This window comes from Chlorocebus sabaeus, chromosome 9 (assembly GCF_047675955.1).
Source record: "Chlorocebus sabaeus isolate Y175 chromosome 9, mChlSab1.0.hap1, whole genome shotgun sequence".
Lineage (NCBI taxonomy): Eukaryota > Metazoa > Chordata > Mammalia > Primates > Cercopithecidae > Chlorocebus > Chlorocebus sabaeus.
In genome coordinates this window covers 97,507,775-97,527,656 of record NC_132912.1, presented here as the reverse complement: position 1 = coordinate 97,527,656, position 19,882 = coordinate 97,507,775, and the positions used below count along the sequence as shown (strand labels likewise).

General features: G+C 36.9%; 1 protein-coding gene and 1 pseudogene across 1 annotated transcript in view; one reads left to right on the top strand and one right to left on the bottom strand.

The window, feature by feature from the left end:
* The window catches only part of CYP2C19 (cytochrome P450 family 2 subfamily C member 19), a 50,510-nt gene that overhangs the window by 6,413 nt on the left and 24,215 nt on the right, over positions 1 to 19,882 (bottom strand). The window contains exons 5-6 of the mRNA XM_073019186.1: positions 15,348 to 15,489; positions 2,580 to 2,767 (exon numbers count right to left, since the gene is read on the bottom strand). Coding sequence (XP_072875287.1) covers positions 2,580 to 2,767; positions 15,348 to 15,489 — 330 coding nt within the window. The remainder of the gene's footprint in view (positions 1 to 2,579; positions 2,768 to 15,347; positions 15,490 to 19,882) is intronic.
* On the top strand, positions 17,090 to 17,920 carry LOC103216298 (histone H2A.Z pseudogene; annotated as a pseudogene).

Below are 19,882 nucleotides of genomic sequence, written 5' to 3'. Positions count from 1 at the left end.
CAGTTAGATAAATGGATCCAGCCTGTAGCAGAAGAACACATGTATCCGATTTGTAAAGAGGGTAGAATTGGCCACACAGTGCTGCATTTTTCTGTACTGGGCTATTCCATGAAGAAGGGATTCAATGGGTGATTCCTTTGGGCTCTGGTTTCTCAGGGCTCAAAAGACAACAGGCACAGCATGAGCTGCCCTGCATGGGGGTGAATGAAGAAGCTCATCAGATGCAGCATTTCCCCTCCAGCAGGTCACCAAAGCTGATGCAGTGAACTGGGGAGACTGGCAGCTCCTGCCTGATTCTTCAGTATATTTCTCATTTAGTTAGTTACAGGAGGAGAAGTAAGTTTCATTACTATTACCCTCAGACCCTAATTTTGAGAAACAAAAGTCTTCTCCTGGTTACCTCCTTTGTTTGAGATAACAGAGTGCATTGAAGTTTTATCTCTTGTACTAAATCAGTGACCATTAGGGTAAGCCCCATAATCTCTCAGTAAATTATCAATTCTGTCTTCTTCAAAAGATGACATTAGTAATTGCAACCTTACCAATATCATTCCTTTTTCCCCTTGAAAATACAACTTTCAGTTATATTATTTTTTATTTTACTAATCATATGTATTGGTTTTAATTGGAAAATGTAGGTTTGAGATGGCAACTGGAGTGTCTGGATAAATACAGAAACCATGTGATAGAAGGCATTGTAAAGCTGCCAAGACAAAAATTGGTCTCAAGGTTCCAGAGGTAGGAGAATCTCAGAGAGCTAAGCTAACACTGACACTCAGTTTTTGACTGGGTTCACATTATGTCCAATTCTGAATCATGACAACAGGTGTTATGTCATTATGACTGCCTATGGGAGAGGAATGAATCTTTCTTTGAAGAATATAAACCTCTGAAATTCTGTAGTTTCTTATATATAGTGTCTGGTATTTAACCAAAAGTCATCAGGTATTTCAAAGATACAACTAAGTGATCACACGAAGAAAAGTGGGGAGAGGGAACGGCAATAAAATCAGACTTGCATTAGGAAACTTTTCTCCCCTAGTTTTGTAAGGCTGGCATAATCTCAATATCAAAAATCTTGAAAATTCTAAGAAAGAAAATTATAAACCAATCTCTTGTGAATGTAAACACTGAAGTCCTAAACAACATGAAGAAGGTCAATTCATCTCTATGTGCATACTTATTTCTATTTAGTGAGGAATGTAAGCCCAATACATATAATCTGATGTTGTGTAGATATTTGTCCCCTCCAAATCTCATGTTGAAATGTGATTCCCAGTGTTGGAGGTGGAGTCTGGTGGGAAGTATTTAAGACATGGGGGTGAATTCTTCTTGAGTGGCTTAAAGCTCTTCTTATGATAATAAGTGAGTTCATATTCTGTTAGTTCACACACGAGCTGGTTGTTTAAAGTCACTTCCACTCCTTTCTCTCTTACTCCCTCTCTTGCCATGTGACATGCTTGCTTCCCCTTCACCTTCTTCCATGATTGAAAGCTACCTGAAGTCCTCACTAGGAGCAGATGCCTGCCCCCATTATGCCTTTTGCACAGCCTGCAAAACCATGAGCCAAAATAAAACTATTTTATTTATAAATTACCCAGTCAAAGATATTCCTTTATAGCAATGGAAACGGACTAACACACAAGTATATAAATAGATGCAGAGAATTGATGTGATAAGATTTTACACACAATTATGACATCTATATATGACAGCAAACTTCTCTAATCTGATAAAAATTATCTACCAAAATATACTTCAAGCATCATTCTCAATATTGAAATGGAAAACTTTCACTGTTTCCTGCAGATTAGAAATGAAAAACAAGGATCCCCACTGTAACCAATTCTATTCAACACTCTCCAAAAAATTCTAGCCAATGCAATAACTAATGCAATAAAGAGACATTAAGCCCATGAGAAATGGAAAATAAGTAATAAAACAATATTAACCCAGATACAGTATAATTACACAGAAATTACAATGAATCCAGAAATAAATTATGAACAGTGATTAGTAAATTTAGCAAAGTTGACAGATTAACATCATCAGAATGATAAAAACTAATTATATTCCAAAACAAAAATATTAATTATCTAGGGAAAACCAAAGACTTGAAAGCCATGACAACAAATCACAACATTCCTGGGAAAATAAAAGAAATCCCAAATAAATTTGAAGCATAATTATATTCATGAATGGAAAGAGGCAACATGTCAAGATTCAGTTCTTTCCAAACTGATCTATAAATTTAATGTCACCCTGACAGAAATTCCAGCCCAATGTTTTGGGAAATTGACATACAAATGCCTTTAAAATTTATCTGGAAACATAAGCACCTAAGAGTAGCCAAACCAATCTTGAAGAAAGATAATAAATCATGAAAACACACACTGCCAGACACTAACACCTGTTACAAAACAGTAGCCCCAAACTGGAAACAACACAAAGTCCAATTAAACTGCCAGACATATGAGTTATGCACTTCTCTCACCAGGTGAGAGTAGAGGATAAGAATGATACTATGAATTTGGGGACTTCAAAAACATGGAGTTGCAGTGTAGGAGAAACAAACTTACCTTGGGGATGAGGTAGTTTCTGAATTTAACATCACAGGTCACTGCATGGGGCAGGTTGGTGGGGAGGAGGTCAATGTATCTCTGGACCTCATGCACCACAGCATCTGTGTAGGGCATGTGGCTCCTGTCCTGCATGCAGGGGCTCCGGTTTCTGCCAATCACACGTTCAATCTCTTCCCGGACTTTAGCTGACAAGACACAAGTAAAAACTGATCGAAAAGGAGAAAAATGGCACATTTGTTGTCGCAATCCACGGGTACATGAATCATGATGAAGGCATCCAAACAACATTATAAATTTAAATTATAGTGCTGGAAGTATATGCAAATGTAAAGAGAGGACTGTTACAGATGCACAAGTGTGTAACTACCATAAACTAGGCATTAAGAAAAATCTGTACACATACAAGCAGAGAAAATTATCTTCAATAAAGGAAGACTGGAAAGATTTTAAAAAGGAAGAGAAGTCCACAAAACAACCAGAAAACAAATAACAAAAGGGCAGGGGTAAGTCCTTACTTATCAATAATAACACTGAATGTAAATGGGCTAAAATCTCCAATCAAAAGACAGACTGACTGGATGGAAAAACAAGACCCATTAATCTGTTGCCTAAAAGAAACACACTTCACTTAAAAAGACACACATAGGCTGAAAATAAAGGAATGGAATGAGACAGTACATGCCAATAGAAACGAAAAAAAAGCAGGAATTACTATATTTAAAAAAGACAAAGTAGATTTCAAAACAAAAACTATAAGAAGAGACAAAGAAGATCACTATTGGTGATAAGGTAGTCAGCTTGGCAAGAAGATGGAACAATTTTAAATATATATGCAACCAATAATGGAGCACCCAAATATATAAAAGAAATACAATTAGAACTAGAGAGAGATAGTCCCCAGTACAATAATAGCTGGAGACTTCAACATCCCACTTTCAGAATTGGACAGGTCATCTAGATAGAAAATCAACAAGGAAACATTGAACTTTATCTGCACTATATACCAAATGGATCTAATAGATATTTGCAGAATATTTTATCCAACTGCTACAGAATACACATCCTTTTCTGTAGCACATGGATTGTTATCAGGAATTGACCATATGTTAGGTCACAAAACAAGTCTTAAAATATGCAAAGAAACTGAAATAATATCAAGCATCTTCTCTGATCACAGTGTAATAAAACCAGCAATCAATAACAAGAGGAATTTTGGAAACTACACAAATAAATGGAAATTTTAAAATATACTCATAAATGGAGAGTGGGCCCATGAAGAGATTAAAAAGGAAATTGAAAAATTTCTTGAAACTAATTTTAATGGAAACACAACATACCAAAACCAAGGGGCTATAGCAAGACCAGTACTAAAAGGGAAGTTTATAGCTACAAGAACTTATATCAAAAATGGAGAAAATAGACAAATAAACAATCTAATGATGCATCCTAAATAATTAGAAAAGCAAAAGCAAATTAAACCCAAAATTAATAGAAGAAAAGGAATAATAAAGATCAGAGCAGAAATAAATAAAATTTAAACGAAGAAAAACAAAAGATCAATGAAACAAATTTGCTTTTGAAAAGTTAAACAAAATTGACAAACCATTAGCCAGACTAAAAAAAAAAAAAAAAAAAAGAGTAGATTCAAATAAATAAAAACAAATTAAAAAGGAGGCAACTGATACTGCAGAAATTCAAAGAATAATTAGTGGTTACTATAAGCAACTATATGCCAATAAATTGGAAAGTCTAGAAGAAATGGACAAATCACTAGACAAATATGACCCATCGAGTTTGAACCAGGAAAAAATCCAAAACCTGAACATGCAATGATCAGTACCAAGATCAAATGAGAAATAAAAAGTATCCCAGTAAAGAAAACCCCAAGACTGGCTAGCTTCACTGCTGAATTTTACCAAACATTTAAAGAAGAGCTAATACCAATCCTACTCAAACTATTCCAAAAAAAAAAGGAGAAGAGAATACTTCAAAACTCATTCTGTGAGACCAGTATTACCCTGATACCAAAATCAGACTAAGACACATCAAGAAAAGAAAACTACAGGTCAATACACCTGATGAACACTAGTGCAAATATCTTCAACAAAATACTGGCAAACCAAATTCAGCAATACAATAAAAAGGTCATTCACAATGACCAAGTGGGATTTATCCCTCGGATGCAAGGATGGTTCAACATGTGCAAATCAAGCAGTGTGATACATCATATCAAAAGAATGAAGGACAAAAGCTATATGATCATTTCAGTTGGTGCTTAAAAAGTATTTGATAAAGTTTAACATCCCTTCCTGATAAAAATTCATTTAAAAAACCTGAGATAGAAGGAACATACCTCAACATAAAAAAGCTATATGACAGAGCCACAACTAGTACTATATTGAATGGGGAAAACGAAGAGTATTTCCTCTAAGATCAGGACCATGACAAGGATGCCCACTGTCACCATTGTTATTCATCATAGTACTGGATGACCTAGCAAGAGCAATCAGACAAGAGAAAGATATAAAGGCTATCCAAATTGGAAAGGAAGAAGTCAAAATATCCCTGTGTTCAGATGATATAACCTTATATTAGGAAAAACCTAAAGATTCCACAAATTAAATATTAGAACTGATGAACAAATTCAGTAAAGTTGAAGGATACAAAATCAATATAAAAATCAGTAGTGTTGTTATATGCCAACAGTGAACAAAAAGAAAAACAGATTTTAAAAGTAATCCCATTTACAATAGCCATAAGTAAAATTAAATACTTAGGAATTAATTTAACCAAAGAACTGAAAGATGCCTAAAATGAAAACTATAAAACACTGAGGAAAGAAATTTAAGAGGACACAACAAATAGAAAAATATTTCATGTTCATGGATTGGAAAAATCAATATTGTTAAAATGTTCATACTATCAAAACAATCTACAGATTCAATAAAATCCCTATCAAAATATCAATGGCATTCTTCTCAGAAATAGAAAAAATAAATCCTAAAATTTATATGCACCCACAAAAGACCCGGAATAGTCAAAACTATCCTAAGCAAAAGGAACAAAACTGGAAGAATCACATTATCTCACTTCAAATTATAGGCCGGGCGTGGTGGCTCAAGCCTGTAATCCCAGCACTTTGGGAGGCCGAGACGGGCGGATCACAAGGTCAGGAGATCGAGACCATCCTGGCTAACAGGGTGAAACCCTGTCTCTACTTAAAAAAATACAAAAAACTAGCCGGGCGAGGTGGCACGCACCTGTAGTCCCAGCTACTCGGGAGGCTGAGGCAGGAGAATGGCGTAAACCCAGGAGGCAGAGCTTGCAGTGTGCTGAGATCCGGCCACTGCACTCCAGCCTGGGCAACAGAGCAAGACTCCATCTCAAAAAAAAAAAATCTCATGTACCCCCAAACATACTAATATATACTACTATGTACCCATAAAAATTTAAAAAGATAAAAGATGAAAAATCTCTATATACATATACATTAGTATATATGATAATTAATACAAATAAAAATAATAAAATGTTTGCAAACATAAAGTAAGCATATAATTTAGTCACGAAATTACTGTCTTGAAAAAAACAGGGATTAATTTCATATCAAAATAACATGTTGCTTAAACATTAAATTATACTATCAGATTTATGCATATATGTGACTGTATTTGTGCATCTGTGTGCGGGAGGGGTTGCAAATTGCAATGGTATACTCTTCATTCTCACACTTTCCAAATTCACCATTTTCAACATTCTAGCAGCTTCTTCTGAACATACATTCACATTTTTAAATAAAGACTCTGTTTCTATTTCTTACTTATCTTTTTGTGGATTATATTAATAATTTTTTATTATGAGAGATGAAAATTTTAATCTTCAACTTCACTTCACATTTGAACACACCCTCAGATAGACACACTCACTTTTCCACACTCCTTTTTCCAGAATATATTTAGATGACAATTTTTATATCAGTATTCATTGCTTACATCATTCTGACTACACAAATATGGTTCTCTGGTAAGACAGCTATGATTAAATTGTATTTTTAGTACTATCCTGGGCATAACCAAGTCTCTTTATTTCAATTTGTGATTTCTGTTTCCCAAGTTAGAATTATTGACAAGTGTTCAGGCAGATGTTTGAAATTCCTTTTTGAGCTATTGGAAACTCTCATAAAATCTGTCACATCTCTTTTATTCTTACTGTCTCCTCTCACTTCTGAATTATCCACCAGGTCCATTCTGAAGTAGTTGTTTTCTAGGTCTGGTGCTAGGCAGCCTCCCTGACATTCTCATTCTCCTACATGAGGTTTCCTGATTGCTGGAGCTCAGGACTTTCTCTAACTAGGTTTCAGGCATTTGAATGAAGCATATTCTCCAATATTTTTCTGAGAAAGGGAAAATAGAAGGTAAAATTTTTGGCAAACATTCAAGTATGAAAACATCCTATTTCTATTAATATACAAGATAATATTAATAGTTCCTCTTGAGAATTCTGAATCCCAATTGTTTCAATATAACCTGGTATAGATCTGAAAGTTTTTGTGATTTTCCCTTTAATTCTCAGGTCCTCACATTCCGTAACCCTGTGTCTAGCAGTATATGTTTTCATTTCATTCACTCTGTTGGACATTGAAGAGAATTTTCCATTAAGATGGCAAAAGAAAAATGTCATTTCTCTAGATCAGTTCCCTTTGTGTTGGATAAAGTTAGCTGCTGAATTTTAGGAAGCAAGATGAATAAAAGAACTAAGAGTCTCCTAATTGAAGGAGTAGACCCGTACCAAATCTGCCTTCAAGCCTACACCTCATGCCTTTTCTGGCACTGCCCTGTGTCTCTGAGTGCAGGGCTTCTTAAGCTCAGTTTCTCTAGAGAGTGAGCCTCCTTCTTCTTATGGGAAGAAATCAGTTACCTGATGAAAAGACTTGTGGAGGAAACATAGGCAGGGAAAGCCTCCTTTTTTGCCTCATTCTCCACCATTCATTAACCCTTGAAACTTCCAAATACTTCTATTGAAGAGACTTAAGGGACACTGATTAACTTTTCCTCCTTGACAAATTTTTCTCTTCTGCCTTTTTGGTTACAAGTTTATCCTCTCTGTACAGATTTATCAATCCTCTATATGCTCTCTGTGTTTTAGAAATTTGTTAAAGTCTTCTTGACTATCTCCTGTACTCTTCCTATCTTAAAGGACCAAAATGTCTAATATCCAAAATCTATTAAAAAAAAAAAAACTTAAATCAACAAGCAAAAAACAAAAAAAGAAAAATCAATTAAAAATGGGCAAAGGACATGAACAGGTACTTCTCAAAAGATGACATACAAACAGCCAACAAACATGGAAAAGTGCTTCAACATCACTAATTATCAGAGAAATGCAAATCAAAATCACAATGAGGTACCATCTCACAGCAGTCAGAATAGCAATTATTAATATTAAAAAGTCCAAAAATGGGGCGGAGCAAGATGGCCGAATAGGAACAACTCCAGTCTCCAGCACCCAGAGCAAGCGACACAGAAGACAGATGATTTCTGCATTTTCAACTGAGGAACGCAGCTCATCGCGAGCAATGGATCAAAGTTGGATGGAGAATGACTTTGACGAGATGGGAGAAGAAGGCTTTCAGTCCATCAAACTTCTCAGAGCTAAATCTTTGTGTGTACCCAGCACAAAGAAACTAAAAATCTTGAAAAAAGAGTGGAAGAATTGATAACTAGAATAATTAATGCAGAGAAGGCCATAAATGAATTGACAGAGATGAAAACCATGAGACGAGAAATACGTGACAAATGCACAAGCTTCAGTAACCGACTCGATCAACTGGAAAAAAGAGTATCAGTGATTGAGGATCAAATGAATGAAATGAAATGAGAAGAGAAATCTAAAGAAAAAAGAAGAAAAAGAAATGAACAAAGCCTGCAAGAAGTATGGGATCATGTAAAAAGACCAAATCTATGTCTGATTGGGGTGCCTGAAAGTGAGGGGGAAAATGGAACCAAGTTGGAAAACACTCTACAGGACATCATCCAGGAGAGCTTCCCCAACCTAGTAGGGCAGGCCAACATTCAAATTCAGGAAATACAGAGAACGTCACAAAGATACTCCTCGAGAAGAGCAACTCCAAGACACATAATTATCAGATTCACCAAAGTTGAAATGAAGGAAAAAATCTTAAGGACTTCCAGAGACAAACATCGGGTTACCCACAAAGGGAAGCCCATCAGACTAACAGCAGATCTCTCGACAGAAACTCTACAAGCCAGAAGAGAGTGGGGGCCAATATTCAACATTCTTAAAGAAAAGAATTTTCAACCCAGAATTTCATATCCAGCCAAACTAAGTTTCATAAGTGAAGGAGAAATAAAATCCTTTACAGATAAGCAAATGCTTAGAGATTTTGTCACCACCAGGCCTGCCTTACAAGAGACCCTGAAGGAAGCACTAAACATGGAAAGGAACAACCAGTACCAGCCATTGCAAAAACATGTCAAAATGTCAAGACCATCGAGGCTAGGAAGAAACTGCATCAACTAGCAGCAAAATAACCAGTTAATATCACAATAGCAGGATCAAGTTCACACATAACAATATTGACCTTCAATGTAAATGGACTAAATGCTCCAATTAAAAGACACAGACTGGCAAACTGGATAAAGAGTCAAGACCCATCAGTCTGCTGTATTCAGGAGACCCATCTCACATGCAGAGACATACGTAGGCTCAAAATAAAGGGATGTAGGAAGATCTACCAAGCAAATGGAGAACAAAAAAAAACCGGGGTTGCAATACCTGTCTGTGATAAAACAGATTTTAAACCATCAAAGATCAAAAGAGACAAAGAAGGCCATTACATAATGGTAAAGGGATCAATTCAACAGGTAGAGCTAACTATCCTAAAGATATATGCACCCAATACAGGAGCACCCAGATTCATAAAGCAAGTCCTTAGAGACATACAAAGAGACTTAGACTCCCATACAATAATAATGGGAGACTTCAATACCCCACTGTCAACATTAGACAGATCAATGAGACAGAAAGTTAATAAGGATATCCAGGAATTGAACTCATCTCTGCAGCAAGCAGACCTAATAGACATCTACAGAACTCTCCACCCCAAATCAACAGAATATACATTCTTCTCAGCACCACATCACACTTATTCCAAAATTGACCACATAGTTGGAAGTAAAGCACTCCTCAGCAAATGTACAAGAACAGAAATTATAACAAACTGTCTCTCAGACCACAGTGCAATCAAACTAGAACTCAGGACTAAGAAACTCAATCAAAACAGCTTAACTACATGGAAACTGAATAACCTGCTCCTGAATGACTACTGGGTACATAACGAAATGAAGACAGAAATAAAGATATTCTTTGAAACCAATGAGAACAAAAATACAACATACAAGAATCTCCGGGACACATTTAAAGCAGTGTGTAGAGGGAAATTTATAGCACTAAATGCCCACAAGAGAAAGCTGGAAAGATCTAAAATTGACAATCTAACATCACAATTAAAACAGCTAGAGAAGCAAGAGCAAACACATTTGAAAGCTAGCAGAAGGCAAGAAATAGCTAAGATCAGAGCAGAACTGAAGGAGATAGAGACACAAAAAACACTCCAAAAAATCAATGAATCCAGGAGTTGGTTTTTTGAAAAGATCAACAAAATTGATAGACTGCTAGCAAGACTAAAAGAGAAGAAAAGAGAGAAGAATCAAATAGATGCAATAAAAAATGATAAAGGGGGTATCACCACTGACCCCACAGAAATACAAACTACCATCAGAGAATACTATAAACACCTCTATGCAAATAAACTAGAAAACCTAGAAGAAATGGATAATTTCCTGGACACTTACACTCTCCCAAGACTAAACCAGAAAGAAGCTGAATCCCTGAATAGACCAATAGCAGGCTCTGAAATTGAGGCAATAATTAATAGCCTACCAACCAAAAAAAGTCCAGAACCAGATGGATTCACAACTGAATTCTACCAGAGGTACAAGGAGGAGCTGGTACCATTCCTTCTGAAACTATTCCAATCAATAGAAAAAGAGGGAACCCTCCCTAACTCATTTTATGAGGCCAACATCATCCTGATACCAAAGCCTGGCAGAGACACTACAAAAAAGAGAATTTTAGACCAATATCCCTGATGAACATCGATGCAAAAATCCTCAATAAACTACTAGCAAACCGGATCCAGTAGCACATCAAAAAGTTTATCCACCATGATCAAGTGGGCTTCATCCCTGGGATGCAAAGTTGGTTCAACATACCCAAATCAATAAACGTAATCCAGCATATAAACAGAACCAAAGACAAAAACCACATGATTATCTCAATAGATGCAGAAAAGGCCTTTGACAAAATTCAACAGCCATTCATGCTAAAAATGCTCAGTAAATTCGGTATTGATGGAACGTATCTCAAAATAATAAGAGCTATTTATGACAAACCCACAGCCAATATCATACTGAATGGGCAAAACTGGAAAAATTCCCTTTGAAAACTGGCACAAGACAGAGATGCCCTCTCTCACAACTCCTGTTCAACATAGTGTTGGAAGTTCTGGATAGGGCAATCAGGCAAGGGAAAGAAATACCGGGTATTCAGTCAGGAAAAGAAGAAGTCAAATTGTCCCTGTTTGCAGATGACATGATTGTGTATTTAGAAAACCCCATTGTCTCAGCCCAAAATCTCCTTAGCTGATAAGCAACTTCAGCAAAGTCTCAGGATACAAAATTCATGTGCAAAAATCACAAGCATTCTTATACACCAGTAACAGACAAACAGACAGCCAAATCATGAATGAACTTCCATTCACAATTGCTTCAAAGAGAATAAAATACCTAGGAATCCAATTTACACGGGATGGAAAGGACCTCTTCAAGGAGAACTAAAAACCACTGCTCAGTGAAATAAAAGAGGACACAAACAAATGGAAGAACATACCATGCTCATGGATAGGAAGAATCAATATCGTGAAAATGGCCATATTGCCCAAGGTAATTTATAGATTCAATGCCATCCCCATCAAGCTACCAAGGAGTTTCTTCACAGAATTGGAAAAAACTGCTTTAAAGTTCATATGGAACCAAAAAAGAGCCCGCATTGCCAAGACAATCCTAAGTCAAAAGAACAAAGCTGGAGGCATCATGCTACCTGACTTCAAACTATACTACAAGGCTACAGTAACCAAAACAGCATGATACTGGTACAAAAACAGAGATATAGACCAATGGAACAGAACAGAGTCCTCAGAAATAATACCACACATCTACAGCCATCTGATCTTTGACAAACCTGAGAGAAACAAGAAATGGGGAAAGGATTCCCTATTTAATAAATGGTGCTGGGAAAATTGGCTAGCCATAAGTAGAAAGCTGAAACTGGATCCTTTCCTTACTCCTTATATGAAAATTAATTCAAGATGGATTAGAGACTTAAATGTTAGACCTAATACCATAAAAACCCTAGAAGAAAACCTAGGTAATACCATTGAGGACACAGGCATGGGCAAGGACTTCAAGTCTTAAACACCAAAAGCATTGGCAACAAAAGCCAAAATTGACAAATAGGATCTAACTAAACTAAGGAGCTTCTGCACAGCAAAAGAAACTACCATCAGAGTGAACAGGAAACCTACAGAATGGGAGAAAATATTTGCAATCTACTCATCAGACAAAGGGCTAATATCCAGAACCTACAAAGAACTCAAACAAATTTACAAGAAAAAAACAAAGAGCCCCATCAAAAAGTGGGCAAACGATAGGAACAGACATTTCTCAAAAGAAGACATTCATACAGCCAACAGACACATGAAAAAATGCTCGTCATCACTGGCCATCAGAGAAATGAAAATCAAAACCACAATGAGATACCATCTCACACCAGTTAGAATAGCAATCATTAAAAAGTCAGGAAACAACAGGTGCTGTAGAGGATGTGGAGAAATAGGGACAGTTTTACACTGCTGGTGGGATTGTAAACTAGTTCAACCATTATGGAAAACAGTATGGCGATTCCTCAAGGATCCAGAACTAGAAGTACCATATGACCCAGCCATCCCATTACTGGGTATATACCCAAAGGATTATAAATCATGCTGCTATAAAGACACATGCACACGTATGTTTATTGCGGCACTATTCACAATAGCAAAGACTTGGAATCAACCCAAATGTACATCAGTGACAGACTGGATTAAGAAAATGTGGCACATATACACCATGGAATGCTATGCAGCCATAAAAAAGGATGAGTTTGTGTCCTTTGTAGGGACATGGATGCAGCTGGAAACCATCATTCTCAGCAAACTATCGCAAGAACAGAAAACCAAACACTGCATGTTCTCACTCATAGGTGGGAACTGAACAATGATATCCCTTGGACTCGGGAAGGGGAACATCACACACTGGGACCTATCATGGGGAGGGGGGAGGAGCGAGGGGGGAGGGATTGCATTGGGAGTTATACCTGATGTAAATAACGAGTTGATGGCAGCTGACAAGTTGATTGGTGCAGCACACCAACAGGGCACAAGTATACATATGTAACAAACCTGCACGTTATGCACATGTACCCTAGAACTTAAAGTATAATAATAATGATATATAAATAAAAAGTCCTAAAACAACAGATGCTGGTGAGGTTGCAGAGAAATGGAAATACTTTTATGCTGTTGGTGGGTATGTAAACTAGGTCAGCCACTGTGGAAACCAGTTTTGATATTTTTGAAGGAACTTAAAATAGAACTACGAGTTGACCCAGCAATCCCACTATGGAGTATAGGTCCCAAAAATATTCATTCTATCAAAAAGACACATACCCCAATATTTTCACTGTAGTGCTATGCACAATAGCGAAGAAATGGAATCAACTTATGTGCCCATCAACAGTGGAGTGTATGAGGAAAATGTAAATATACACTGATATGGTTAGGCTGTGTCCCCACTCAAATCTCATCTTGAATTGTAGCTCCCATAATTCCCACATGTTATGGGAGGGACTCAATGGGAGGTAATTTAATCACAGAGGCAGGACTTTTCCATGCTCTTCTCGTAATAGTGAATAAGTCTCTACCAGAGACTTATTGTGAGGCCTTTCCAGTCATGTGGAATTGAGAGTCCATTAAACCTCTTTCCTTTATGAATTACCCTGTCCAGGTATGTCTTTATTAACAGCATGATAACAGACTAATACATACACCATGGAATGTTATGCAGTCATAAGAAAGAACAAAAATTATGTCTTTTGCAGGACGATAGATGAAGTGGGAGGCCATTATCCTAAGCAATCTAATACAAGAACAGCAAACCAAATACCACATGTTCTCACTTATAAGTGGGAGGTAAGCATTAAATACACAAGAACTTAAAGATGGGAACAATAGACACTGAGGATCACTAGATGGGGGAGGGAGGGAAGGGATGTGGGCTGAAGAACCATCTGGTGGGTAATATGTTTACTGTCAGTGTGATGGAATAGCTGGGACCCCAAGCCTCAGCGTTATACAACTTACCTATGTAACAAAACCTGTATTTGAACCCTTTAATCTATAATGAAAGTTGACAAAAAATCTTGTAGAACTCTATAGGTTAGTAACCGTTCAAAATAAAAGGCCTAATTCTTATTTGTAATTAGGTTATTGTCATTTCAATGGGGGATACTGACAGAGGAGAAAAAAAGAATATTTCTTATCTGCAGCATAAGCAAAAGTCCTTAAAAGTAAATTTCTAAAGTAAAGTTGTACATAAAAGATAAAATTATTGACCTCCTCAAAAAAAATCTTATTTTGTCCAACACCAATTTCATGGAAACTGTCTCAGGTACATATTCTGCCTAAATAGAACATTCTTTAGGTACCTCTTCTAGTAAACAGAATTACCTTCCTTATGAATCTAACTTTTTAGAATACTTAGCAGACTAGGAATTTTCTCAGGCAGACTCACTACATTTCTAGGATTACCATTTATCTTTCAATAAGTGGAGTTTCCAGTTTCCCTACTCCAGCATTCGAACCTGAAATTTTGAGAATGAGAAAAGTTATCTTCAAAAACATACTTGCTATTTAAAAATGGGCTACTCATAATAAAACCAACATGTAATACCAGTCCAGTTAATCTTGTCTCTTCCTGCCATAAATCATTATGTGTTTTTTTCAGAGATGCCCTACGCACCTTGGACCAGAGCTCTATTGCTTTTGCTACTGCTGTCTGTCTTCATTTCTCTCAGTTATCTTCCTCTACTGTGCAAACATGCCCCTTTTCCCTTCTTTTTCCCTTTTTTTTTTTTTTTCTTTCTGAGACAGAGTCTCACTCTGTTGCCCAGGCTGGAGTGCAGTGGCATAATCTTGGCTCACTACAACCTCCACCACCTGCATTCAAGCGATTCGGGTGCCTCAGCCTCCCGAGAAGCTGGGATTATAGCCGTGTGCCACCATGCCTGGCTAAGTTTTGCATTTTTACTAGAGACGGGATTTGGCTATGTTGGCCAGGCTGGTCTTGAACTCCTGGCCTCAAATGATCCACCCACCTCAGCCTCCCAAAGTGCTGGGATTACAGGTGTGAGCCACCATGCCAGACCAAGATATCCCATTTTAATCACACCATTAGTTTGGAACAGATTACAGCTGGGAGCAGAGTTTAAGTAATGAAGCTTCTCTAAGAGAAACAGGAAGGAGGACACTAGCAACACCTTCCCAACATCTTCTCTGAAAGTCAATTAACTCTTCATCTGTGATCATACCTGTGACCTCTGGGTGCTTCAGCAGGAGAAGGAGAGCATATCTCAGGGTTGTGCTTGTTGTCTCTGTCCCAGCTCCAAACAAGTCAACTGCAGTGTTTTCCAAGTTTTCAATAGTGAATTCAGACTGCTGGTTGTGCTTTTCCTAGGAATGATTTGATGCAATTATCTGACAAATTATTTACCAGCATATTTGATTACAGTGAGTTCAAAATTACTCACATTGTTATATAGTTACCAATATAGAAACTGGAAAGCATACTACTAGAAAAAAAATACTGTATAGTGTAGCAGAAGCTGTAAACCAACTTGCCCAAATTTTATTTTCTACCTCCTTATTCCATGCTTGCCTAAAAATTCCATTCATCAGGCTCTTTGCAGCTAGCGGAGTCACACAGCATTTTTTATTTATTTTTTTCCCAAAAGATATAAGCAGAAGGTCTCTAGGTCCACTTTCATTTCCTCTTTCATACTCAAAACACAAATGTGTAGTAGGAGGTAGAATAGACCCCATCCTGGGATTTAATCATGAAAATGAAGGTCTGTATACTAAATTTAGTGGGAAAAAAGGAAGGCCCTTGACTCACTGATGCTTTGGAGTTGCTGTATTATCCCTAGATTGCCCCACTGTGAGATTCCCTGTATTTGAGATAAATAAAGACATTATGTGATAAAGTCATTATTACCTGTAGACAACTACAATCTAAATTAGTAAAAAGGTAAATTAGGGCCATATCATTAGATACTGTGAGCCTGAATCAAGAGTCTGCAATTATCTTCTTCTGTCAGAAAGGTACATGGACTCAATATTGCCTCCAGATTCATTATAAAGTTGAAATTTTATAAAAATAAATATGAAAAAAGCAATATGACAGCAAAACCTAGGATAAATTATAGAGAAATATGCAGAATGAAACTGGAACACTTCCTTGCACTTTATATAAAAATTAACGCGAGATGGATTAATGATCTAAATTTAAGACCTCAAACCATAAGAATCATATAGAAAAAAAATCTATAAAATACCATTCTGGATACAGGCTTTAGAAAAGAATTTATGAATAATTCCTCAAAAGCAATTGGAACCAAAATGAATATTGACAAGTGGGACCTAATTAAAGAGCTTCTGTACAGCAAGAGAAACTACCAACAGAATAAACAGACAGCCTACAGAATGGGGCAAAATATTTGCAAACTGTGAATCCAACAATGATTCAACAGTGAGAATCTATAAGGAAGTTAGACAATTCAACAAGTTAAAAAACAAGTAACCCCATTAAAAAGTGGGCAAAGGACATATGTCCTTCCGAAGAAGACATACACATGACCAACAAGCATATGACAAAATACTCAACATCACTAATAATCAGAGAACTGCAAATCAAAACCACAGTGAGATACAATCTCATACCAGTCAAAATGGGTATGATTAGAAAGCCAAAAAATAACAGATATTGGTGAGACTGCACAGAAAAGAAGACACTTATATACTACTGGTGGGAACGTAAGTTTGTTCAGCCACTATGGAAAGCAGTTTGGAGATTTCTCAAAGAACTAAAGGCAGAACTACCATTTGATGCAGCAGTTCCACTACTGGGTATGTACCCAATGGAAAACAAATTGTTCTACTAAAAAGACACATGTGTTCGTATGTCCATCCCTGCACTATTCACAACAGTAAAGACATAGAGCCAACCAATGATGTGTCGCATAAAGAAAATGTGGTGCAGTTTGAATCGTGGTGCGACGAAGGAGTAGGTGGTAGGACCTCACCATGGGTCCAATTAGCCTTTTCTCTGTGTTGCTTGCTTCGGCTTCAGCAGAATTCGAAATGGCTGGCGGTAAGGCTGGAAAGGACTCCGGAAAGGCCAAGACAAAGGCGGTTTCCCGCTCGCAGAGAGCCGGCTTGCAGTTCCCAGTGGGCCTTATTCATGGACACCTGAAATCTAGGACGACCAGTCATGGACGTGTGGGTGCGACTGCCGCTGTGTACAGCGCTGCCATCCTGCAGTACCTCACCGCCGAGGTACTCGAACTGGCAGGAAATGCATCAAAAGACTTAAAGGTAAAGCGTATTACTCCTTGTCACTTGCAACTTGCTATTCGTGGAAATGAAGAATTGGATTCGCTCATCAAGGCTACAATTGCCGGTGATGGTGTCATTCCACACATCCACAAATCTCTGATTGGGAAGAAAGGACAACAGAAGACTGTCTAAAGGATGCCTGGATTCCTTGTTATCTCAGGACTCTAAATACTCTAACAGCTGTGCTGTGTTGGTGATTCTAGTGGACTGTATCTCTGTGAAAATCACAATTTTGCCTTTTCGTAATTCTATTTGAGCAAGTTGGAAGTTTAATTAGCTTTCCAACCAATCAAATTTCTGCATTCGAATCTTAACCATATTTAAATGTTACTGTGGCTTCAAAGAAGCTATTGATTCTGAAATAGTGGGTTTTGATTGAGTTGACTGTTCTTAAAAAACTGTTTGGATTTTAATTGTGATGCAGAAGTTACAGTAACAAACATTTGGTTTTGTACAGACATTATTTCCACTCTGGTGGATAAGCTCAATAAAGGTCGTATCCCCCCCCCCAAAAAAAAAAGAAAAAGAAAAGAAAATGTGGTATATATACACCATGAAATGCTATGCAGCCATTAAAAAAAATCATGTCTTTGCAGCAACATAGATGCCACTGGAGGTCATTATCTTGAGAGAGTTAATCCAGCAACAGAAAACCAAATACCACATGTTCTTATATAAAAGTGGGACACAAAGATGGAAACAATACACACGGAATTACTATAGAGGGTAAAGAGATATAAAGGCAAGCGCTGAAAAACTACCTATTGGGTACTCGTCTCATTATCTGGGTGACAGCATTATTTGTACCCTAAACTTCAGCATCACACAGTATACCCATGTAATAAATGTGAACATGCACTTCCTGAATCTAAAATAAGTCAAAAAAGGTTTAAAAACAGAAGGCATTTAGTATGGTATCATTTTAAAATCAGACAATCAATGGTCATAACTAAATACAAAATTTAAGATAAATTTGCCTTTTAAACTAAACCAGACCCTTGCAACAGAGGAAAAAAGAATATCTAATACCTAAATAAATTGAAAACTATCCCATGTTCAAGGATTGGAAGGCTTAATATTGTTAAGATGGCAATGCTCCTCAAAGTGATCTAAAAATTCATGCAATCCCTACCAAAATACCAATGGTCTTTTTTCCAGAAATGGGAAAGTTGATTATTCAATTTATATGCAACTACATGGTGATGAAGCAGCTACGTTTTCTGGGATGTACACCCACAGATTTGTCATCACGCCCCAGGAAAATTTAGGACATGGACATATCTGAGTGGGTTAAGTAGCTGAACATTTAATAGAAGAAAGGAGAGAAAAGAGCAGCTTCTTATGAGACAGGGGAAAGAGGGGAAAGGAGGCAGACCCAGCAGATTTTATAGGCAGGCTGGAAAAGGCAGTGTTTGATTTACATAGAGCCCAAAGATTGGTTCAATCAGGTGTGGCATTTACATAGTGGACAGGGAAGGTGGGCCACCTCACTCTAATCTTATTATGCAAATGGACTTTCCACTTGACCGGTACCATCTTGTCTGCTCCTTACTGTACATGTGGCTGGCAAAGGGAAGGGAAGATGGAGCCGCCATTTTGAACATACCTAGTCACAGGTAGCTCTTTCCTACCAGATTCACTGGTGCAGGCTTCCAGCTTGCTTGTCTATGTCTGCAGCTCGATTTCACAGGCTGCTCTTTCCCAGAAAATGATTTGGGGTTGCTTTTCATTAAAAAAGAAAAATCTTACCGAGGACTCCCAAATACTTACTATCTGCCTAAGTAATTTCTTCTTAATTTCTGTATCAGTGAGTTCTCAGTTTCCAACTTCAAAACTTACTACAACGTATAATAATCAAAAGTGTGGTCCTAGCATAAAGATAGACATCAAGACCAATGGAATAAAACAGAAAACAAGAAATAAACCTAAACATCTATGGTCAATTTAGTTTCATCAAGGATGCCTAGATCATTCAATCAGAGGAAAGAATCTCTTTAACAAATGGTGATGAGACAATTGGATGACAAAATACAAAAGAATGAAGCTCAGACCTTCCCTACCTCACTCCAAATGAAAAATATAACTGAAAATGAATGGAAAAACTTAAATATAAGAGCTAAAATTATAAAACTCTTAGAATAAAACATAGAGGTAAATCTTCATGACTTCATATTTGGCAATAGATTCATAAATTTGATACCAGAGTAGCAAAAGAAAAAATAGATAAACCAAACTTCATCAAAATTAAACTTTGTGCATCAAGAATATAATTAGGAATGTGAAGTGACAACTGACAGAATGGGAGGAAATATTTTCATATTATATATATGTAAGAGTTTACTGTTTTGAAAACATAAACAATTCTAACAGCTTAAAAAGAAAAATAAAGGCAACTTAATTTAAATAGGAAATGGACTTGAATGACATTTCTCCAAAGAAGATATACAAATGG